At 43.7% G+C, this 24,314-nt stretch overlaps 2 protein-coding genes across 2 annotated transcripts in view; both read right to left on the bottom strand.

The window, feature by feature from the left end:
• LOC308123640 (mitogen-activated protein kinase kinase kinase 11) overlaps window positions 1-8,570 on the bottom strand; it is a 54,229-nt gene extending 45,659 nt beyond the window's left edge. Inside the window, exon 1 of the mRNA XM_080486218.1 lies at window positions 6,830-8,570. Within this exon, the coding sequence (XP_080342344.1) occupies window positions 6,830-7,586 (757 nt within the window). The 5' untranslated portion in view covers window positions 7,587-8,570. The remainder of the gene's footprint in view (window positions 1-6,829) is intronic.
• A 2,613-nt stretch (window positions 8,571-11,183) lies between these two features.
• Window positions 11,184-20,784, bottom strand: drap1 (DR1-associated protein 1 (negative cofactor 2 alpha)). Its single transcript, XM_080485954.1, has 7 exons — window positions 20,565-20,784; window positions 20,100-20,172; window positions 18,842-18,935; window positions 18,546-18,671; window positions 17,305-17,395; window positions 15,569-15,657; window positions 11,184-12,339 (listed from the first exon to the last, which is right to left on the bottom strand). The coding sequence occupies exons 1-7, from the start codon at window positions 20,604-20,606 to the stop codon at window positions 12,174-12,176; spliced, it is 681 nt and encodes a 226-aa protein (XP_080342080.1). The 5' UTR covers window positions 20,607-20,784; the 3' UTR covers window positions 11,184-12,173.
• Between the last annotated feature and the right edge of the window lie 3,530 nt (window positions 20,785-24,314).

The following is a 24,314-nucleotide window of genomic DNA, read 5'->3' as shown; positions in this document are numbered from 1 at the left end:
CCTTCATTAGCTTTCCATAAAGTCCCTCTTATGCCAGTAGTCTTGGCAGGTTTCTTAAAATTGGTCTATTAAGAGAGGATTACTATCAAGACGTTTCAAGGTCTGTGTGATTTGACTGACGGCTCCGTCAGGATATCTCTTTTGTTCCAGCTTCTCCTCTCTCTGCCTCTGGCCTCGGTCCAAATGAAGTACAGCGGACAGCAGGAGTTCCTCATTGGAAGTGGAGGTGTTTTTAACGCAATGAGAGCACGGCAATCAAAGCAGAAGACGGTTGGATTTTAATCGTACACCTCAACAAAACGAGGAAAAATCAAGGATTTGACACACTGATCACATTCAGTCTGTCTCTGTGAGGGCCAGAAAAAATAAATAAATAAAATCATCTCCACTACCGAAGGGCCACATTTTCAACAAACATATTCACGACAAAGATTTATGAGAATTATGGCTACTAATTTGATTTAAAACAAAATGTCTGATATTTTCTACCTTGAAATAAACAGTAATATCCTTTTTGGTTAAAATGTGCATAAAATGAATATAATTCTAAACAATTTATAAAAAATTGGTTCGCAACCTGCACAGTATGTCGTTCGCAGCCACACAACAGCAATCCAACAGATTCTCTAGACTAGTTTAGAAAGAATCCAGAAAGCAGCATTCTCATTCCAACAAGTGGACTGGACCAACATACAAGGAAACACCGACTGAACAGCACTACGTATGTGTTCATGCACTATGCATTCATACTCAATGTCAACTTGAAGCACAAAGACACCAACATCTGCGTCGGTGTTGGTTGCTAATAATATTATTACAAGATTATTGCATGTTTACCTAATACCGTGTAGACCTAAATGTCATTATGGTTTGTTTTTATCAAGAAGTGGCGTCAAAACTACGATCAGCTGGAACAAATGAGGTTTTTAATTGATCAAAAAGTGATTATCAAGCAGAAAATGACCATAACAATCCACCTAATATGTGGGTCTAGTCTAATATAGAATCTCCTCAATGACCAAAAGTGCAAATAAGAAGTTTTCCAATTGCCAATAGTTAAATCATGTTGGGGAAAAGGCATCCACTTGACCTCTACCGAGCACACGTGACATTAAAAATATCTTTTAGAAAAAAAACATTCAAAGTCCAGTATTTGATCAAAGATAAGACAAAAACAAAGGCGTGTGTAAGGAAAGCATTGTAGGAAACAAGTGTTGTGGGAAAACACAGATCCTCATTATAAGGTGGGTCAAAGGTACAATACTTATCAAGGGGTAGAGACTGAAAACAAAACCTCGTCCAGTCCAACATCAAACACAGCTCGAGTAAATAAATCCGCAAAGATGAAGCGATCTTTAACAGGAAAACTGGTATTTCCAAGAAAGCACCAGATGATGCAATATAGAGGCACGGCCAATCAAATCCCAAACTGACAAGAGTCAAACACATCTAGACAACTTTTAATGTGTATTTTAGTTCGGGGCCACATACATCCACATCTCATCTCGACTGAGTCGGATCAGGAAAATGGTGCCATAATAACCTCTAAATTTAAAGAGATTTTTTTATTGTGTTGTGAGTATACCTAATGAAAATGTTTATTTTTTGGGGGGTAAACCAAATAATTACTCCCAAAAATTACCACAATCTCAACATAAAGCCAATTTTAATGAAACCTTGTGGTGAAATGTCCATCACACTGTTGCATTGTGTTTTTACCGGCCAGCTTGGAGCCTCTTGCGGGCCTCATGTTTGACCCCCCCCACCCCACTCTAATCTCATCCCTCATCGCCAAAACAACGCACAGGTTCAGCGATAATTCAGCCGCTTTGGCAAACTGCAGGTGTGAGTTGAGACTCTTCACGGGTTTTCACCCACTCGACTCGCTCGTACTAAAGTCTCCTTCCACTGGAGAGAATCAGCACAATCACGAAAAGAGGTAAAATCTCTGATTCGCCCGTGTAATCGTCGCTTCAGGGCAGAGGATTGATGTGAACGCGGCGGCGGTGGGAGTTAGCTGAAACGCATGCAAACATCACACACACACACACACACACACATACACACACAGGGGGGATGTTTTGAGTGCGAGGCGCTGGGGGCCCTGAATGAAAACATGCTGGTACAGAGATGCATCAGATGTTTGTCCACTCGCGAGAGAGAGAGAGAGAGAGACATGTTGATCCAAGATCGCGACTGTGGCTTCTTCCTGAAAAAAGGCCCTGTTAGCTTCGGCGCAGCGAGTGCTTAGCTTGGCACTTTTCCCCACCAGTTCTAACTAAAGCCTCGGCTCACTTTTATGGCTGTGCGGCAGCAATGCCTATGGCTGTTTTGGGCTCTATGCAGGCTTTGTGCAGACGACGGGGAACGAAGCGACGGCAGTTAGCTTGTACCGGCTCACGGCGATAACAGGGTTTTCGCTTTAGCTGTAACCAATTGTGCTGAAGCGCTACTGCTAATAAAATAATGTATTTTAGCTGTATTAGGATTCTGTAAAAATAATAACCTGAGAAAAAAAAAAATCATAATTTTGCTCCTTAATGAGCGAAAGTTAGCTATGCGCTATTAGCCGCTATCCGTCAACTAGTTTCCAGCTAAAATGATTCTTTTGTTCTTTTTAAATAAACTGTTGAGAAAGGGCTGATTTAGTCAAAAGGTCCTGCAAAATTTTATCGTATCGACCAAAATTCAAGTCTGCAAAATGATTTAAAAGTTCTATGTATGCTACAATTGTTCAAGAATGTATGCCTATAAAAGGTCTAACTGTGGTCACTAACCTCTGAGTAGCTGGTTAATGCTGCTCTACTTTCACTTTTTACTTTCCTTCTGCGACATATTGAACACCTAATTGACCGGTTGGTTAATGAGACAACTACCTGGTGATTGACAAACTCAAAGGACTCAAAGATTCTTAGTGTTTTAAACAAACTGATTTTTCTTCATTGTGAAGTCATTGATGTTCAAACACCGGGAAATAGATATCAGGATGAGTTGTTGTAATAAAACTACTACAAAATACACATGTTCGCAACTTCCAAACTTCGTAAGTTGACAAAACATTATTTAGTATTTACACACTTTTCTCTCTCATCTGTTTAATTTTTTTTTTTTTTTTCTATAGATTAATGGATGTGCAATTCATAATGGCTAGAATTTAACCCCTCTATCCATTGGAATTGTTGTTCTTAATCTGTTTAGGTTTATGGGGAGAGGAATAAGTGAAAAGACAGATTTTAAAAGGACAGTATGGCGATTACCAGCCCACAAGAGGCTCATAACCGGCCAAGCAATTCTTTTAGAATTTCTAAGAAAACTTTAAATTATGAACACATTTCCCAGGTTTAGCAGACAGAACGCGACACTGGGACCTGAGCTGAGATATTGATGCTGCTGCCATGAAAGACAGCTAACTCACTGAGAACTGATGCAGTCAGGGGGTTCTTGTAAAAACATGAACGCAACAGCAGGAGAAGTTTTTTCGGACATTTCACTGTATTCTACACCAGACAGTTGAACTAAAATGGGTTTTATTTTAAATTCAAAAGGTTATTATGTTATTATTTTACTGGTCCGGCCAATTCAAGATGAAACCGAGCCGTTGGTGACCCCTGAACTAAAATCTTGCCTCTCCTCTGTGAAATTAGAAAAATGTCAATTTAACCAATAATCACGAGAGGATGAAAGTTACTCTCTAAAAATTATAATGGCAAAACTCAGATTCAGAAGAACTGAAAACAAACGAGATAGTATCATGACTCATGCAGATAAATGACATTAGTTCAAACTTAAACAGGTCCTTAACTCATAGATTCTTTTATTTCTTTTTTTCTTTTGTTACCAGCATTACGCAAAGCTAGGCCATGCAAATAACTTTAGTCTACTGCAATATATACATATAGTTTTAAGTGCGCTACTGATGTCAGCAGCAGGACTGCAGACAATGTTGACTATATATATATATATATATATATATATCTCGTTATCAACATACAAACTACATTTTGTATGTTGCAAAAGACTGAATTAATAAATGTTGCTTCCATGAAATGTGCTTCATGGTCTAACTAGTAACAGATTTGATGGTGAGATGGTGTAAATGAAGGGCAAGAGAAAGAGCACATTAACTTTACAAATTAATCGACTTAAGTGTATTTATTTTTTATTCTAAGTTTGAGTTAGTTTTTAGAGTTAATCTATTGTTTAATTTTTTCAATATACTTTTTATTTATTTTATCATTTTAGAGTTTTAGTTATATAGGTTATTAGTTTAATGAATTATTTAGATTTTTTATTGAAGTGTATTTATTTTATTATGATTTATTAATTTTTCGTAATATCCAACAACATTATGGCTCGTTCACTTGATCCTGTGCAGCCTCAGCCGGCCCGTTTGTTTGGGAGCTCCGACTGCACAGTGAATATCCCTGTTTGCGGATAAGGAACTAGAAAGCAAATGTGGGTCACGGTTCAACCTCCGAGGCTTTGAACCGCTGACGCTGGCGAGCAGCTCGCCGATGAGCGGCGTTAGAACGTACGAGCTCTCCGCTGGCGGCGAGATTCTAAGAAAACAGGATCGACAGAGAGGAGGAGGAGGAGGTGTGGAAAATCCCCCCCCGGATCCCGTCAGACAGAGGCTCCTCTACTTGTTCTGGATCTGGACACTCAAACGCCCTGTTCTCACACATTCCTCCATGATCCTGTTGAATCAGCACCTTCAACCGGCCGTTACCCACAACAGCGACCTCCAGCAGGCGACGACTCGTCACCTCCATCCATCACGGTTACAAATAGCCTTAATCTTTCTTCTTTTCGGAACGCCGCTGCCCTGGAGGTCATCGCTTTTTGACTCAAGGCTTTCCTTGTAAACTTGTAAAGTGATGCATCAAGAAGAGGAATCTTTCCTCGCGTCCTGATAGAAATCATGCAGAACCGCGCCACAAGAAGACATCTCAAGAAGGAAGACCTTACAACACTTTTTTTTTTTGAGGAACTGACACCATAATCTGAGGCCCGCCGTCGACACTGCAGCACATTTTGTACCGGCACGGCACAACCGTGGATGTTTACGGCGCCGCTCTTGCACCTGCGTGTTAAACCTGTCAACCCCTCAATTCCCGCAAACCGGCTGACCCCGGCGTCCCGTCCCCCCCCCTCCCCCACAACAGGATATTGCTCAGTGGCACAACAGGCTGCGCGGAGACATGTGGAGGCAGGCCGGCGGACAAAGATCGAGAAGAATCAAAAAAACAAGTGGCAGGAGGAGGCAGAGGAGGAGTGATACCATCTCCTTCTCGCGCACACAGAGAGGGATTGTGCTCGCTTTGGCCCGCCTCATATACAAACACCATATTAACATAACTCCTCTGTTCTGCGGCGCTACAGGAGAGTCGCATCCCGCCGGGAGAGAACCTGATACGGCGACGAATCGGATTGTAAAGAAACAAACTGTGTTCCAACAAAAAAAAAAAAAAGTATTGGGGCCACATAGATGAAATAATCTCTGAATAAAACTTGAATGGAGGGAGGTTAGGTTTCTTTTACTAGTCGGGTGATGTGGATGTGCAGCGACACAAAGGGCCGCCGAGCTGACAGGGATTCTGTGCCGCATCACAAGAATGATAATAACAGAGTGGTGGGGTGGGGTGGGGGGGGGGGGGTTCTGGGGAGCTCAGGTGGCGCTCTGTGTTTCAGAAAGGAGCTTCTGCCCGCTTCAAAGTGACACGACCAGCCGAGGCTTTATCAGCCGTCTCGGCTGTGTTGCTTTAATAACAAGGTCCAGCGCGTACGTGTCTGCAGCGTGGACCTGAAGTCCTGACGCAAGAGCGAACCCCCCCCCCCCAAAGCCCCAGCATTGAAGTCCAAAGTGTGAGTTGTGACGAGAGGGAGCATTTCTTTCTAGAAACCGTGACCTTCGCCGGCATTTTGTCCCGACAACAGCAGCAGCACACATCTGCAGGCCTTCAGTCTGCACAGGCAAACCTATGACTGCCTGAGTTACTAGAACGTAGGGGAGCGGCGAATCCGACGGCAGTATCGGGTCCGATGCTGCACAGAGCACTCGCACTTGTGCTCCACCGGTTTGGAGATACTCAAATATTAATCAGAATGACAAAAGGAAGACAGACCGGAAATTAGGTTCTGGCAAAATATAAAGAGAAAAGGTCAAAGACAGTTCGTACGACACCAGCAACTTAATCACCAGTGAGATCTGGAGCAGCAGGGTTCGACGTCGCCGATTACTTCAACTGCTCCGTGGGTCCAGGAGGGTTTTACTCCATGCCGTGCTACATGCTAAGAAGTTCCAAGGCTCACACACCAGTGATGCTACATGCTAAACATGTGGACTGTGAGGATGTTGGAGGTGTGCAGAGCGTCGACACAGAGGTGGTTTGTGGCAACGCAAAGCCTGCAAATGTCACTTGCATATGGAGTATAAATTAGATTAGAAGTACTCGTATCGGTACTCGGTCAGCAAGTAGCTAAAAGTTAGTACTATAGTGGTATCAGTGCATCACTATTAAACAGATGTACTCTTCCTTTAATTTCATCTGGAACTGCTTGGTCATCATATTAAAAACAAAAAAAAACCAACTATTGCACAAAAGCCAAACCCAAGAGATGATATGATTTCAGAAGCTGCTGCTATGTGTCTGAGAAATCCAGCCGGGGTTTTTTTTAAAGAAGGTTCTTTGTTCTCAGAGTGGCTCTGTGAGCGCAGAGATTCTTTCAGAAGCTTTTAAAACTCTAGTACATCAAGTCCCATCCCTGTCACGGCTTCTGAGCCGGTGTTTGATTGGAACCCCGCCGCACTGCGGCCGTAAAGACTTACTGTTGTTGGACTTGAGATCTCGGTGGATGACGGGGACGATGGCCTCGTTGTGCAGGTACAACATCCCCCTGGCGATCTGCACGGCCCAGTTGACCAGGACGTGCGGCGGGATGCGGCGGCCCGCCAGCGCCCGGCTCAGCGGGCCCCCCGAGGCGTACTCCATGATGAGGCACAGGTTGGGCTCCTGCAGGCAGACGCCCTGCAGGGTGATGATGTTGGGGTGGGTGAGCATGGCGAACAGACGCGCCTCCTGCCTCACGTTCTGCGCCGTCACGCTGATGTCCTCGTCTGGGTCCTGCCGGGCGGCCTTCACCGCCACCAGCTCGCCCCTCCACGTACCGCGATACACCTTCCCGAAGCCGCCGACCCCGATGACCTCCTCCAGGCTCAGCTCCCGGAAATCCACCTCCTCGGGCTCGAAGTCGCCCACCACGGCCGGGCTGAGCTCTCCCACCACGCTGCTGCCGGGGAGCTTCCCGTACCCGCTGGGCTTGAAGGACCCGTAGTTGGACGGGAATATGCCCACCTTGTTATTGACCTTGCCCGCCCACCAGCCCTCGTCCCCCGAGATCTCGGAGTCCAGAGAGAGGACCTCCACCAGGTCGCCTTTGCGCAAGGTGAGCTCATCCTTACAGGACGCCTCGTAGTCGAACAAGGCCGTCCACACGGGGTTGGTGAAGTTCCCTTTCTGCGATTGGTCCAAGTTTTTCCAGTTGGACAGCGGGCTGCGACTGAATATGTTCTTCAGCGGCTCCATGGAGCCTCACGCAGCTGTTCGGACTGGATCAGATCGTGAACCCCAGGGGTTTGAAAATAAAGTACAAAGGAGTACTTTATTGCGCCTCGCTCCCTTTCCTGTCTTTCTTGTTGGCTCATCAGGCACCAGTGAAATGTGTTCAAACTCTGGACCATCAAGCACAGGGGATTCAAAGGCAGTTAAAGCGTCTTTCATTCGCGTTGACATTAAAAACCAAAGCCCTTGTTTGAAGGATCTCCTTTTATTTGATTACCGCTGAGCGATTCCCCTCTCTGCTCGAGTGATGTGGTGTGTGTGGTTTCCCAACACATGGTTTGAGCACAATATCATTTCACCAGCCTGTATTTGTTTTTAAGAGACTCTCCAATCACCTCATTATGGCTGAACGAGCTCCTCTCGTCTCCCGTTCAAACCTGCCACCTGTTGAAAACTTGCAGGAGAAACTTATGCTGCTCACAAATCCTGCGTTTCAGGAGTTTTATGTATTTTTAGCCAGTCGGTGCAGCGGTCAGCGCGAGCAGGAAGCGCTGAGAAGTGGAGAAGAATAGCAGGAAAAGGAGCACTCAGTCCAGTGTTTCACGACCGCCTGGCAACGACTTAAACCCGCAACTCCGACACCCGCGTCTGACCGCAACTCCGCGGCGCTGTCGCAGGAAATCCCGCATCCCACTGCGCCCCGGCGCGCATGCTGGCTGGCTGGCTGGTAGAGGAGGGTGGGGGGTGTGTGTGAGGAGTCTCCCCCCAACACTTTTCCCAAAGTAACAGAAACAACTTGGAACAGGAAGAGGAGGACACAAACAAAAAAAAAACACGACCCGATCCCCGTTCGGTTCCTCTTCACAGCGCGGTCCGGTGCGGTTCGGTTCCTGCTCCGGTCTCCAGAGTCTCCATCACCGGCTCCAAGCCACGCGCTTCTGATTCCCGGTCCGCCTCGCTCGTCGGGTCCCTCGAAACCACTTGTACGTGTGAGCCGAGCTCGCAGTCCGGGGGAGGGTGGGGTTTCAAACTTTTCTCCTCCGCACACAGGAAGAGAGTCAGATGACCGAGCGCGTCAAGTCACAGTCGAACAGCCGCTTCCGGATCCGGCCGCGACAAGCAAATAAAACCTCCATCCGCGGACAGAAACCGTGTCAAGGAGGACGAGTTTGTGGGGGGAAAAAAAAAAGCTTAAATTTTACGTTAGAATTCCTATTTAGGAGCACAATTCTCTCAAAAAGTTCTTTATTTCAGGGTTATTTATGTCTGTGGTTGACTTGCAGTGAGGTTGTATCGGATTAACTGGTTTCCTCGTTATCAAGTGGCCGACTTCCTTTAGCGCTAATTGTCGCTTCAAGTAATAGCAGGTGTTGAAAAACATGATCGGTCGCTGTCCTGGCGAACTCCATTCAACCGCATTTACATAGGAGTGTTAAAGTGTCGTAGCATTTGTGAGTCTTATTTTAACATCTGATGTTAAAATAAAGAGCGCCAAAGGAAGTTGGTCACCAGTTAACAGGGAAACCAGTTAATCCAAAACACCTGTTCGAGACGACAAGCAGGATCTTGGGAACCTCTCTTTGAAAGGTACAAATTAGTGTCATTAAATAGTTTGTCTTTTAGTTCAACACGCATATCTACAGAAGAGTGTAAGGGCAATCGACGTGTTGAAAAATGACAGGGGTAGATTATTTTTGTCATCATGCACTTTGAGAAAGAAATTTGAAATCCAGTGTCGGGTTTTTTTTCCAACAGTATTTTGACTTATTCCTCGAAGTGAATCTCCCAATCTATCATTTGTTTTTTACTCATGAGCGGCCCTAATACTCTTACATATCCCGGGAACTAAAAAGGTTAAATAAAAAAAAGAAAAAAGACTTTCATTTAAAGAAATTCTAATAACAATGTAAAGGTTTATACAGTAACATTATCGATGTGATCCTGAAGTTTAGGACTTCACGATTTCCCTCTACACACAAACCAAAGCAGTTTTTAATATGTATTATATATATATATATATATATATATATATATATATATATATATATATATATATATATATATATATATATATATAATTATCAAGGCCCAGATTGGAACGTGGCCCAATCCAGAATCCAACAGGTCCAGAATGGAATTTCAATCATATATAACTAATTCATGTCTGAAAACTGATACAAAGAACTAAGACTTATTTAATCCTTCTACTTCCCCAATAATCTGTAATCACTTCATAATTGCCAAAGCTATTACTTACTTTTAATAACTTAATTGCTTAGCACTTGTTTGTCTCGTCATTTTATTCATTTGCAGATTCTTTTCCATTATTTACTTTACTTTATTCGTAAGTCTTCTAGATGGCCCCCGGAATTCAGCTGGTGGTAAAAACCTAAGTGCGACCTGCCTGAGGAGCGCCGGTCCAGATCTGACGGTCGTCACAAAACACAGAGAGGGAAAACTCAGGGAATTCCTTAGTTCCACAGTTTCTCATATTTTGAGCAAGCGGAGTGTTTTAAAGCTTCATGCCACGAGGGGAGGGGTCTGAGGGCTTTTGGCTCCCGTGTGGAAACTGTGCTTCCTTCTGTTGGCCCTTTGATGCCCCCCACCTCTCCTTCCCTTGCTGCCCGTTTGTTTGAACACCAGCCTCCCAAAGTCAACCACCTCGACACGCTGAAACCACACCCTCCTCGCAGTCCGCTGAGTCAACGCTTGTGCAGGAAGGATGCAGTTGTTTTTGCGCCTCTGCCGCTCGCTGTTGCAAAGGGGAGGGAGGCGGGACGCGACAACGTGGGACTGTTTGAACAAATAAAGAAGGCTGGAGGAAGAGGAAAAGGGGCTGGACACACACACACACACACACACACACACACACACACACACACACACACACACACACACACACACACACACACACACACACAGTGTGCAGGCCACTGTCCACCTCCAAACCTCCACCAGTTAGAAAATTAATGAGAGGAGATCCAATGTAAACGTGTTAGAAATGCACTTTTTGTAGTTCATTTTTGGAAATTTGTCGTTTTGTCACCACGGCAGACGCCACTAACCTGCGCCACCGTGGGATTATTGTTACGTCACCCAGTGGAAGTGCGGTCCGAATATAACAGCAACGTGATCGTCCTTTAGGAAGCCTCCTAACACCTTTCCTTAACCCTGTGATGTCATCCAGGGGGTTTAGGTAAAGTGGTTTAAACGGAGATAGGAGGGACAATTCGGAAGCACCCTCAGTTTTCAATCATCAGATTAGATCAAACCTCAATTTCAACCAAGTAAAGTGTGATGAATAGATTCCACTACAGAAGGATTGCCTGGCAATATTAAAAACATCAAGGTTTTGATTCTTGTGCCAGTTATGTCAAAGAAAATCTCCAATCCAGACGATCCAGGAAAACAAAACACTTCAATCCTGAAACCAGCTCCCATAATATAAACACATTCAAATCAGTTTTTGTTGAAAGTTCTAGTGTGGTTTTTCCCAGCATGCCTCACTTCCTGTGAGTTTGACAGGAAGTCATGAAGAATAGAAAAAGTGGAATTTGATCACATTCTTCAAACGGAATGTGGCGCAAATGTAAAAGTTAATCAAATGATCGGAGATAAAAACACAAGAAAAAAGGAGCTTTTTAATAGTTTTCTTTAAATTGAAATATGAACTTTATTTCACCCATACAAAATAAAAAGAATGTTAAAAGTTTACAATACAGTGTCAACCGTCTGTTCACAACCATCTCGGGAGCTTCGTTTGCTTCTGATAAACACATTTAAAAGTATTTAAAAAGAGGAAGAAGAAAAGAAAGAGGAGGAGCAGAGAGGAAGAAGTGGAGTAAATTATTGAAGAAACTTGGGGGAGACGACTTTTAAAAACAAAAGTGGTGGTCCGAGAGTCGCAGTAAATGATGTGGCTGGGTGATTCGCGGGGAAATTCAAACGGTCGTATAAAACAAAAAAAACAAGCTCCAAACTGGCAAGACGAGGACAAACACTGGAGGTTGGTAACCTGCTGATGCAGCTCGAGATAAAAACAAGACTTAAAAATAGAAACCGATTGAGGGGAGGAAGCAGGTCAATGGAGAGTTGAGAGAAAGAAAAAGAAAAAAAAAAAAACCTACTTCCTTGGTGATGTTGCAGCCTGACGTCGGATCGGATCGACGGGCAGAGCTCGCCTCGCCTCCCGTCCAAATACTGCGCTGACTCAGCATGAGAGAGGCTGAAAACCTGAGAGTCTGAGTGACGACTGATATGTTTACCTTTAAATGCCCACCAGGGGGTCTTGGGAGAGGGGGGGGAGAGGGGGGGGGGGGGTAAATCCAAAGAAGAAACAGCTAAGAGGCGACATAAAGCCGACCCGTCGACAGAATCGAATGGTTAAAAAACATCTGCGTTGTTTCCTACGATTAAATAAAAACCTTCTTTTTCTTCTTTTTTTGTAGCTGATGTTTAAAAAAAAAAAAAAAGAAAAGAAAATTAAAACACAGAATGTACAACACGTGTTCCTTGAGGGGCTTTCCTGGTCGACAGTCTCTCCCCCTCCTCGAATGGAGGGCGAGTGTGTGTGTGTGTGTGTGTGTGTGTGTGTGTGTGTGTGTGGGACAGCTAAGAGTCATAGTCTTCGTCGTCGTCGTGTTTGTGTGGAGCTGGGGGCGGCGGCGGCGGCACGGCGCTCATCATGGAGGGGTGCGGCGGGGCGAAGGCGGCGGCGCCCAGTGGCTGTGCTGGAACCATGTTCCCCATGGGGAGGTACTGGGGGGGCGCGCTGGAGCTGGAGGAAACACACGGCCGTTAAACCTGGAGCAAACATGCTGATGGTGTTCTGTGTTTTTATATTTATCACTTTTAACACAACTCTTCACACATTGGCTGAGCGTGCGCCCTGGTTGGCAGGGTTTACCGCTTGTTATACAGGCAGTGCGCTCATTTGCCCACCAGGTGTCAGTAGGGAGACATGTTGAGGAAAAGTGCAGTGTGTTGTCCTGTCTACATGTATGAGATTACAGATTTATACATAAAGTAATTAAATGAACACATTTACAGTCCAGTTCCATTGAACACAGAACAGAAGGATTTTGAGTCCGAGCCGTCACTCCGCTCATTTCCCAGAAGCCAATGGGATCATGATTCCTAATCCCACAGACTCCCAGTCGAGCCAAGACATCCTGAGATCGCCGCTTACATAATCTGACTGCCCCTAAATACTAAAACAGCTCCGTCTTGCAAATATTTAATGAGGTTTAATTGGTGTTTTTTAAAACTGTGGGTATCTGAAGCGTCTTTCTCAGCAGGGATCACAGTTTGACTGACTTCCTGTCTGGGAACAACTTCAGTTCAGTGCATTATGGGGTTTGGCGTTTACTCCATTCTGTATGTTCGGTGTCTGTGGGAGCAGACGGGCCGTAGAAGCAGAGCGCCATCTACTGACTTACGGCTTGATGGACAAGCCGTAAGCCCTACAGTCTGAGGAGGTACTTCACATACTTACCATGTACAGTTAATACATTGACTTAGTGGTGTTTTTTTTTTACAGTATACACTCATACAATCACTGTTGCTGTCAGCCAGTAGGAGGTTTTTATAAACCGGGGTTTTGCATCATCGCAGGTTGAAAACTAGAATTGATGTCAAAGAAAAAAAAATAACTTTTCTGAATGAGCGGTGTAAAACTCATTTTAGTTCAGTGGCCCCCCACAGATCATCATACTTTATAAATAAAGACAACTCACAAAGTTTCTCTTAGTTTTACTACAAATAAAAAGTGCCGGCTGAAAATATTTATAGTTACTTATTTTTTGCAAAACCTGATTAAAGAAATTTACAATAAAATAAATAAATCACATCTGGATTTCAACTGTACGTTTTGACAAATCCAGTCTCACTGTGTGGCTTTCATGCAAAACGTGTTATGGGCGCGTGGTAATCCTGGTCAATTTATTTGACACAAGTTCATCTTGTGTGTTTAAAACCCCCTGATACTGAATCAAGAGCAGACCTGGAACTGCTCCGCTGTAATGTTTTGGCACATCAGAGATCAGAACAGGAAGTCCTCAGAGGCATTTAGGGAAAAAAGGACCCTAAATATATTGTATTATGATATTTGGGCCACATTTACACGACGTTTCAAGTGAAACCGTTTCTGTTTCAGAAATGTTTTGCGTTTACACAGCAGTGTTTTTAAAATGATGTCAGTTAACACAGAAATGCAGATATGTTGAAAGTGATGTAGTTAACATGTCAGGCCACAAGTTGGGGCTGTTTCTATTAGAATCCCATACACAGAGAACAATGCGCTATACACATTAACAAAGGTGAGTAAGCGGGCGTTCGTATGGACAGACGACAAGATTGGATTGTTGTTACAGTGACTGTCAACTATAAACTACCAAGTCCAGGACAATCTGGAGTCATGACACTGTGGAGCTCGCCATTGTTGTTAGTGTCCATCAAGCCGTGCATGAGCAGAAAAACTATCTATTCTGGTAATGGTACGCTTGTGCAGTAGCAGCATCTCAGATAAGTTGCGTTCTGCCCATTTCCACAGACACGGAGCATTTTCAAAAAGTTGCGTTTCCACTCGTTTCCATGGAGACATGGAGGTTTTTCTCAAAGTCGCTTCCCTCCCCCCATTTTGACAAAGAATTTTCAAAAAGTTGCATTTTCTCAGTTTTCTCATTGAAGGGGCATTTTTGAAAAGTTGCATAATCCTCGTTTCAAAAAGTTCCAGCTTGGAAGCAGTTTTCAAATTGTTGCGTTTCCAAGGAAAGTTTTCGATTTTCACTTGAAAACGTCATTGAGAAGAGGCCTTAGTGACGGAGTTAAAAGATGGTGAAGGGCATTTCAAACCTGCGGCAACAGTGGATCCAAATGGAGTGAAATTATTATTCCGCTTTAATCCCACTGACGTATTTCATAATAAAACGACAGCTTTCAACAAATTAATCCTTTTTAATAATAAAATGAGCTGATAAAGGTATGAATAGAATCCCGATGACTCTCCTTTCTGCTCGTGACCGCGCCGCGTGTTGAGAATTGAATGTGTTTCAGCAGCCGAAGGCCTCAGGAGGCTTCGGAATGACTCATCCATCATGAGGCGCTGACATTATGAGCTGCTTAAGTCTCACTGTATCACTTTTAAAGGAGCACATTCCTGTTCGCTCACTCTCGCCCATGAAAAGTGGATCGATATAAAAGCGCAGCTCCTCTGAGGATTTGATTTTGAATATTGACTTTATTCTGAACAGAGAAAAACGACTATTGAGAGACACAAGAGACTCGTTCAGCGAGGGAAAGATGCAAAGTGAGCGGGAGTGATTTTTGTGTTTCAACTACGATCATATCAGCGCTTTTAAGATTTAATCTGAAACTCAACAGGAACTCGTCGTCTTGAATTGAAGTTAAAGGACTTAGAACTGAACTGGAGTCATGCTGGTTGGTGATCAGATCGTATTGTGGTGATGGATTGAAAGAAGAGTGATCGTTTTTTTAAGGTCTGTCAATCGGTTAGAGAGTTGAAGAGTTGGTTGGTCGGTCGATTGGAGGGTTAGTTGTTCGGTCGGTAGGAGGGTTAGTTGTTCGGTCGGTAGGAGGGTTAGTTGTTCGGTCGGTTGGAGGGTTGGTTGTTCGGTCGGTTGTTCGGTCAGTAGGAGGGTTAGTTGTTCAGACGATTGGAGGGTTGGTTGTTCGGTCGATTGGAGGGTCGGTTGTTCAGTCGATTGGAGGGTCGGTTGGTCAGTCGTTTACACAGAAGGATGGATAGATGGAGAGATGGTGCACGTAGCTGTGTTAAATTACTGTTGGCTTCTTAAAGTCTGTGACGACAAGTTAAAACTAGATACTCATTACTAAAAAAGGATCATATGTCTTTATATTTTGGATGGATTTGTTGTTTTTCTTCTGTGACACTTTTCATTCCTGCGACTGACATTTTTTCCCTGAAGTCATGAAGAAAATCTTCTTTTCCGAGAAAGATGCTGCTGCACAGAGCGGTTGTTCCATACCTGTGGAACCTGGACGCGGCCTGCAGGTTTGTGCTGGACTGGGAGTGGTCCTCCTCGTCATCGTCTGTCACGCTGTCTTCAGAGTCGCCCTGTTTCAGCCACAAGAAACAGGACCGTGAACTCTCTCGGCCAACAGAGCCAGCGTGTGTGGACTCAACATTCAGTTCTTAAATTTGAGATGTTTAACCATTGAAAAGTAGCTCGCTGGTTAATAACAAACTCTCTGCTGTCGCCGGCTCAGAAGAGTCATTTCGGCTTCGTATAGATGATGAATATCACCACGAGGCCAAGCAAACTGGGTGAAGAGTGTTTTAAAAACCAAGTTTCAACCACTTCCCCGGCTACTAACGAAGCCACAACATAAATATCCGGCTATCAGCGTGAAACAAAAGTGGCATCATTAGACTGTTTATTGAGGTCATAATCCAGGGCTCTCAAACATACAGATTACATTACGTAGAGAGTGTAAGAACAAGTTCTTATCCAATAAAAGTTCCTCAAGTTTTATGACGGGCACAAAACCACTGAAAGCCAGCTACCTTTCCACGTATTAACATGCATTTGTGCCACAATGCGAGGGAGTCACCATCTTCCCACGACATCGGGGTGAAGCTTTAAAAAGGAGGGGGCAGATTTTAGCTCTTTAAATCCAGCGGGACACAAACACCAGACGTGAAGGGACACTATGGAGCATTAGCAATTTTAGTTCTAGTGTCTGTTTTTGATTCATTTGGGCTTTTTCACCCTCTTTTATAGCTGGTTTATCCTTATTGGTCGATTTAGCCATTTATAACATTAAATCTGATTAGCTGTTTGTTTTATTATAAGTTTTAATTTCTCATTAGCATGTTCAGCTGTATGAGCCATTTCATTCCCTTTTTCTCAACCATTTTAACTTTAATTGGCCAAATTAACTGTTTGAGCCATTTTAGCATTTAACCTATTTAGTCATTTAAATTTATTAATTTTTAGCCATTTTATTTTCAATCAGCCAGTTTAACTGTTCTGTCCATTATAACAGTATTTTTAGATAAATAAAAAAAACCAACATGTTTAGCTGTTTAAGTTTGAGAATTAACCTGGCTGGTTGTTTTATTCATTCAAGCTTTTTTAATCCTCATTAACGAGTTTAGCCATTTTACCTCGTGGTCAGATTAGCCGTTTGTTCCCTTTTATCCTTTTCTTATCCAATTGAACAGTTTGAGCTATTTTAACATTTAGCCATTTCATTCATTTTAGCTGCTTCAACACTTTCACTTTGATCCTCCATAGCACATTTATTTGTTTAAACAAATGAGCTTTTCTTTTGAAGATCCTCACGAGCCAGTCCAGCTATTTTTTTACAAGTTTGGCTGTTGAAGCTAATTTATTCTACTTTTGTTTTTAACCTTTTTAGCTTTTTAACCCTTTCATGTAATTATTTTAGCTGCTTTATCCTTAATTAGCCAGTTTAGCTTTTCTAACCATCACAATATTTAGCTGTTTTATTTCAACTGATTTGGCCTCATTCGCCCATTTAGCCGTTTTAGTTTTGTTAAGTGTCAGCCAGTTGGCACTTCACGTTCACACTTGGGTGATATGTCAGGATCGGATGTATATTGTAGTTAAACTGTCGAGCTTTTTCTCTTGTCATTTTAAGAAAGTCTCCCGACACTAAACCACGAAGAGCTCCTACAGGAGGGAAGAACGTTGTGTGTGACGTGTGTGAAAAGACCCCGGAGCTCCTGAAGCCTCACCTCGATCTCCGACTCGGTTCCAGACAGCTTCTTGTCCTTGCCTTTGGTGCTCGCTCCTCCGTTCTTGCGCCCCGTCCCGGGTTTCCGACCCCTGAGGACACAAAGAAGTCGGTGATGTGAAGTTTGTGAACTCATTGCAAGCCCCCAGTCACCCTGACAGACAACATCACCAACATGAGCTCTATGAGCAGCTTCCACTTCACTGAATTGAAGATTTTAAATCTTCAGAAGGCCTGAAAACACTGAGCAGAGAAGCTAAACGTTAAACCAACTTATAATCCAATACAGTAGTTGAAGATTAAAAGCTTAAGCCCCTGTTTACACGACAATGGTCAAAACACAACTTTTTGAAAACGCTCCGTCTCGGTGGAGACGGACGGACGGACGGACGGACACACACACACACACACACACACACACACACACACACACACACACACACACACACACACACACACACACACACACACACACACACACACACACACACACACACACACACACACACACACACACACACACACACACACACACACACACACACACACACACACACACACACACACACACACACTTTTGTTTGTGTGCTCGTGTATTGTTCTCTATGTGTCATTTTATTATAAAAACAAACAATAGAGTGAACTCAAGGCCTGAAATGCTAACTACATCATTTTCAGCACTTCTGTGGAACCGGACATTGTTTTGAAAATGTTACAGTGCCACTGCAAAAACTTTTCTGAAATGACAATGAACAACAATGGATTTTCACTCCAAACATGGTCGTGTAAACCAGGCATTAAATTAATACAATACAATTCAGGGTCAACTTTTAACAAACCTCTGGAGACAGTTTGCTACATTCTAACCGTTTTTTCATTCAAAGCTTTGCTTGAATCAATAATGATTGTTTTGATTTACAAGCTATAAATTGTCAGGATTCTTTCCCCCCCATCAGAAAGAATTGGGGGATTAAATGATGCTGGTAAAAGGAAACACCTTGACCCCCGACATGGGAAAATCTCTGCCACCTCAATAGATTTACGAGAATTAGAAATGAGATTGCAGGAAATACTGCGATTCAGCTTGGTCCACTTTAAGAAGCTCAATCCAAAACAAGAAGTTGACACGAAAGCCTCAGATTTCGCTGAGAAAGTAGTTTAACTGTTGTTGAAAACCTTCAAGCGTCTTGAACTAGAACTGAGATGTTTCGATTGTTCGGCGGCGGAGCTGTGTGGAGGTACCTGCGGGGGACTTTCTCTTTGCCCACGTCCGTGTGGTTCTCGTCGCCCTCGCCCTGCATGTCGGGCACGGTGGCCACCAGGTCCTTCAGGAAGTCAAACTGCTGCTCCAGCTCGATGCACTGCTTTCTGCAAACACACGGGCCAATGACGCCGTCTCCCAATGAGCCAACAGCTTTCATTTAAAAAAATTTTTAAACTACAAAATTTCTAATCTACAACACTTTTCTGCCACATGCTATCCAAATGACATTATTTCTGGCGGTTGCTCGTCGTTATTCACCCACGAGGACACGTACAGATGTGACGTCGTCATCGTTTTTGCGTTCCTAGATTGGGTGACTTGACAGGCCTTCGTTAGCAACGATTCCAAAAACAGCTCCAGGGCTCGAGCTGAGGTCTCGGGTCAAGGACATGGTCATTCAGCGGGAGAGGAAAAAAAAGGTAATTTACATCCCATTATCACCGAGTTTAGATGGTGAAATTCTGGCTCCACTTCATCTCCGAGGTGTTAGGTGGATTCAGGTCTGAACTCATCAAAACCACTTTTCTTCGAGCTCTGGAGTTCAACAAGTCTCGGTATGTGCTTCATATTATAGACTTAAAGACTTGAAGATCAGAAAATAGAAACAAAAAGATTTACAGCTCTAAAGAAAAAAGGTCAAAGGTCAGCACTCAGCTTGACTCAATTTCACTCAAGAGAACAAATCAAGCCAGAACTCTGGGTGTAATTATGGACTCGGACCCGAAATTCAACAACCACATTAAGGCATTAACAAAATCAGCTCACTCCAATCTCAATTAAAAGTATTCTGATTAAAAAATATTCAGAGAAACATGTTCATGCATTTCTTTTCAGCAGGCTGGATTATTGTAACGGTGTGTTCAAAGGTCTCAGTAAATAATCTGTTAAACAGCTGCAGCTCATCGGGAGTCCTTACCAACACAAAGAGGGTGGAGCACATTACACCTGAGCTTCAATCTCTGCACTTGCTGCCTGTGAGTCAAAGGATTGACTTCAAAATCTTCCTTCTTCTCTGTAAAGCTTTGAATGATCTCAGGCCTGAATACATCTCAGATTTAAAAGTAGAATATGAAACATTCAGAGTCCCGAGGTCCTCGGGAAAAGGTTTATTAAGTGTTTCTGAGTCAGAAGAAACAAGTTGAAGCAGATTTTACTTCCTACGCTTCTCACCTGTGGAACAAACTTTGTACTGATATTCACTGCTTTTAAAACAGGCATTTACACACTATGATTTACTAAGATGTTCGAATAAACAATACATATTACCTTCTTTATTACCATTATGCCTTTCCTAATCCCTTTATTTTAATGTATTTTATGTATTTCTTTGTAAATATTGCTACAGAAATAAATCATAGAAACTGAAAGTGTTTACCAAAATCATTAAAAACGATGAGGGAATATAACTCTACCCTTTACAGAGCTCAGATGTATGGATGAGGGATATGTCAACTTAGAGGTGATCATCAACACACCGACATGCACCTTAAAATCCGCGCGATTGAACTTTTCTTTTTAACCAGGAAGGATACAAATAATAACAGGTACTGCAGCAGCCACTTTTCCTATTTCTTCATCAGTCTGCATAATCTTCTTAATCCTTGCCTGCAATGAGAACACAAAACAATTACATTGACACAAGTAAGTTCATCCCAAAAGCCCCCAATTCTTTGTTTAAGGGTGAAAATGATGAGTTGAGCTCAATAATCGAAAAAGAAAGTGTAGCACAGCAGATGATGTGCATCAACAGATAACATTAAAAGGTTTAGCTCAGCTGAGCTAACATGCTAAAAACAACCGGCTGCACTAATGTACTGCTGCACACACAAACAGCTACACAGCTCGGTAACTCCTCCTCTTTCAGATTTGAATTTTAACCCCCACAGAGATTATCATTTTGCCGAAAAATGGGGAAAATCTACATTTAAGAAACCGACTGGAGTTAGCGTGAGTGCTAACGTGAGCTAGCCTTAAAGCCGGCTAAAGTTTAAACTCACCGGAGGGAATCTGGCGTTGTATTTCTTCTTTTTGCTCGGCATAGTGAAATGACCCTGGAAGCTAAATTAAAACAAAACGCGACGTTTCCCCGCCGGTTGCTTGTTTTATCATGTGTGTGTGGTTTCCCTCCACGGCTAACGGAGGCTAACAGAGATGCTAACGCGTTAGCACGTCGTCGTCGTCGTCACTCCGCCCGCCCGCTCCGTCTGCTTCCGCTGGGTCCTAACGCCCGCCGTTTGCTTTGCGTAGTGTCCTGCAGGCGGCGCGTGTCCCATGCTCCACTTCTGGGCTCGCGGCAGCACGCGTTCCACACATGCGCATTGGCCTACGCAACCCCGTCGACAAGGACGCTGTGTGTTGAAAAATGGCGACCTCGCGTGAAGCAGAAGAAGTAACGCTGCTGTGTTTGTTGTTTTTGGCCGAAGAGGACGAGACGGAGGAACAGAGACGATATGATGAGTGGCCGCTGACCACGACTCGAACCAGGGACAGAGAGTTCAGCACGCTGGTCCAGGACAGGAGAAGCATCGACGATATATTCTCGCAGGTCGGCTTCAAAGTTTGACGAGGTAATTCATGGCATTGCTCCTCATATCCGACACGACAAAACACACCGACCCAAGTCTGGGTTTGTTTAGTATCCCTCTCTTTCTTCCAGCCTGAAGTTGGGAAGAGCTGACCATGTGGTGAGAATGTCTTTGTTTAATAAAACAAGCTCAGATCCGTTGTTTCCATAGTCAGCCACAGTTGTGGAACATGCAGACTCCAGAGAGAATAGAGATATAAATATCTAATAATATCCAAATAAGAGCTCCTCCGACATCAGGGCCTACGCTCCTGAAAGTGATGGAGGCATTTTCCAGGACGGTGGGTTTGGCTGGAAGCTCATTGATGGAAAACTGCCGATACCACCTCCTGTGTAATCTATGTACATGTAAAATCATATTGTATGTTCCTAATCTGTTACTACTGTGTGTTTCAGAGGCAAGAGCCGACCATGACTTTAGACCTGGAGGCCATAGGTGCTGATCCACGTGCAGACCCTCCTACCTTGGGGGGGAACATTCCATCGTCAGGCTCCCTGTCCCTGTCCCTGTCCCCAACACGTTCATGTCCCTCCCCTGCTGAAAGCGTCCCCAGTCCCCGGTCATCTGTGACGTCAGCCACACCGGCGTCACCGACAAGAAAGAGGAGACGTGAGACGCCAGTCTGGGAGGCCTTTCTCAACCGACTGAAGACGCTGGACCAAAACGCAGCGAACCGGCACGGGGAGGAACATTGCTTGAACGTGATCGTGGAGATGCTTTGGAAGCTCCCTGAACCGCAGAGAATGGACCTGAAATTCGACGTTCATCGGATGGTTTTTGAGAGGACACAGGAGTACCTCGCCACTCAGACACAGAAGAGCTAATATAGTGTTTAATATCACTTTAGAGTTCATGTGTGTTTTATATTGTCTCACAGTACTATGTCCTCTGAGTATATTTAGAGTTAATAAATCCACAGAACTCAGAATTGTTGTCAAAGTTTATTCAAAAACTTTAAAAGACAAGGTAAACAAAGAAAAAGCAGAGAGAAAGTTTCATCTATTTACAGGACAAAGCATGGTAAGTTTTTACTGAAGCGGGCCTCTGCACACTGCCGTTTCTCACCATGACACACGTCCCACAGGTGTTTGGAGAAACACAGCCAGGTTCTGCCGGGCGCTGACTGCAGCTCATATTAAGGACGTTTCATTTATTTCATATTGGTCTGCGTCCTCCAGTGGAATGCAAGAAGTCTAATAGCTAACGGACAGGAAGTTAAGAAATTAGTCCGAGATTTTGAAGAGAAACCAGATTTATTATGTGTACAGGAGACGTGGTTAAAACTCCATCTGGATTGTATAATTCCAGGGTACATCTCCCTGCAGAAAGATCGGGCAGGGGATGTCCCGGGCAAACATTCAATGGGAAGTGACCACTTTTCTGTTTTAAGCCTGTTTGGAAGATCCCTAATAGTAGTTCAGGGGGGCTTATTAAAAGGTTTGATTTTTCAAGGGCAGAATGGGGTAAGTTTGGAGAAGAAATTGGAAATCGTTTAGGGGGTAATAATGGTGACGCTTCTGTTGATGAGTTTAATGATTCCTGGACTAAAGTCATTCTTAGTGCGGCTTTAAGGACAAGCCCATGTAGAGGAATCCCAAAGGATGGAGTAATTGTTCCATGGTGGAATAGTGACTGTGGCAAGGCAGCGAAAGAAAGAAAACAAGCTTTTAAGATTTAGTTATAATGTGTTTGTCTCTCTGAAGGCGCTCAAGCAGGAGCCAACTCCACTCCTGGACAAGACAGGATCAGCTCTGAATTGCTTAAACATTTTGATGCTGTAGCATTGGAGGAAATACTGGCTTTGTTTAGTTCTGTCTGGGAGGCTGGAGCATTACCTAAGGCGTGGAAACATGCTGTTCTGGTTCCTATCCTGAAACCGACAGCGTTAACAGCTGTTATGATGGACAGAATGGTGACTAATAGGTCGTTTATTTTCTTGAATCTACGGGTTTCCTTGCAAGCTATCAAAATGGGTTCAGAGTTGGTCGGAGTAATCTGGACTCCACTGCAGTAGTAGATCAAGATGCTATCATTAATAAAGAAGATGTGATCGCTGTGTTTTTGGATATTGAAAAGGCATACGATTCAATGTGGAAGGAGGGATTATTAATAAGACTTCATGATGCAGGTGTTAAGGGTAGGATGTTCTACTCCATTAAGGATTTCCTTAATAATAGATCCATTCAAGTTAAAGATGGAGGTGATCTCTCAGGAACTGCTGACATCATTAATGGAACTCCTCAAGGGGCAGTGATCAGCCCGGTCCTCTTTAACATTATGATTAATGATATTTTTTTGAACCTACCTAAATTCTTTGGGAAGTCTCTGTTTGCAGATGATGGAACGATCTGGAAGAAGGGAGAAATATTCCTCAGCAAAGATGTGAAGATGAGTCTGAATCAGTTTAATGGGTTCATGAAAACATTCAGAGACGGTTCAAAGGATCCAGTTTCTGGGAAAACTGGGATTGTAGTTTCTGTTGCTGAGGAGAATCTGCTAACCAGCATGCGCACATCAGATAATATATCCATTTGTTCTGCTGAACTTCTAGCAATTCAAAGAGCTTTAGACTGGGCGGAGCATAATAAACCAAAGAACAGTGTCATATGCTGGGATTCTGCTGCTGCTTTGGTGGCGTCAGATGAAGGTGCTTCCAGAGCTCGACCTGATCTAATAGTTGTGATCCTGCACCGCCTTTCAAGAATGGAAAGGTCACATTCTCATGTTTGTTTTATGTGGGTGCCGGGCCACTCGGGAATTGAGGGAAATGAAACTGCTGATAGACTAGCGAAAGAATCCTTGAATAAAGAAACAAGAGGATTTAATGTACTAATTTGAAAAGGGGAATGGATTAAAGTCTGCAATGAAAAGCTGGAGACAATATGGCAACAGGAGTGGGATCAGGTTTGCATTTATATTCAGTGAAAGGTAAGAGGCGGAGGAGTACGCTGGGGTGGAGAGATGAGGTTATTTAAACCAGGGTGACACTGGAGCACTGCTGTCTGACTAGTAGTTTAAAGGTGATTGCAAAACATCTGAATGGTTTGTGTGAGTGTGGGGAATCAGAGACGGTGGCTCATGTGTTATTTCGCTGTAAGCTATACTCTTGTCACAGGTAGAAGCTGTTTGAAGATTTGTCTGATCTGGGTCTGGAGGTGTTTT

The sequence above is a fragment of the Lipophrys pholis genome (genome assembly GCF_963383615.2).
Source record: "Lipophrys pholis genome assembly, chromosome: 18".
Taxonomy (NCBI): domain Eukaryota; kingdom Metazoa; phylum Chordata; class Actinopteri; order Blenniiformes; family Blenniidae; genus Lipophrys; species Lipophrys pholis.
This window is presented reverse-complemented; position numbering and strand designations above follow the sequence as displayed.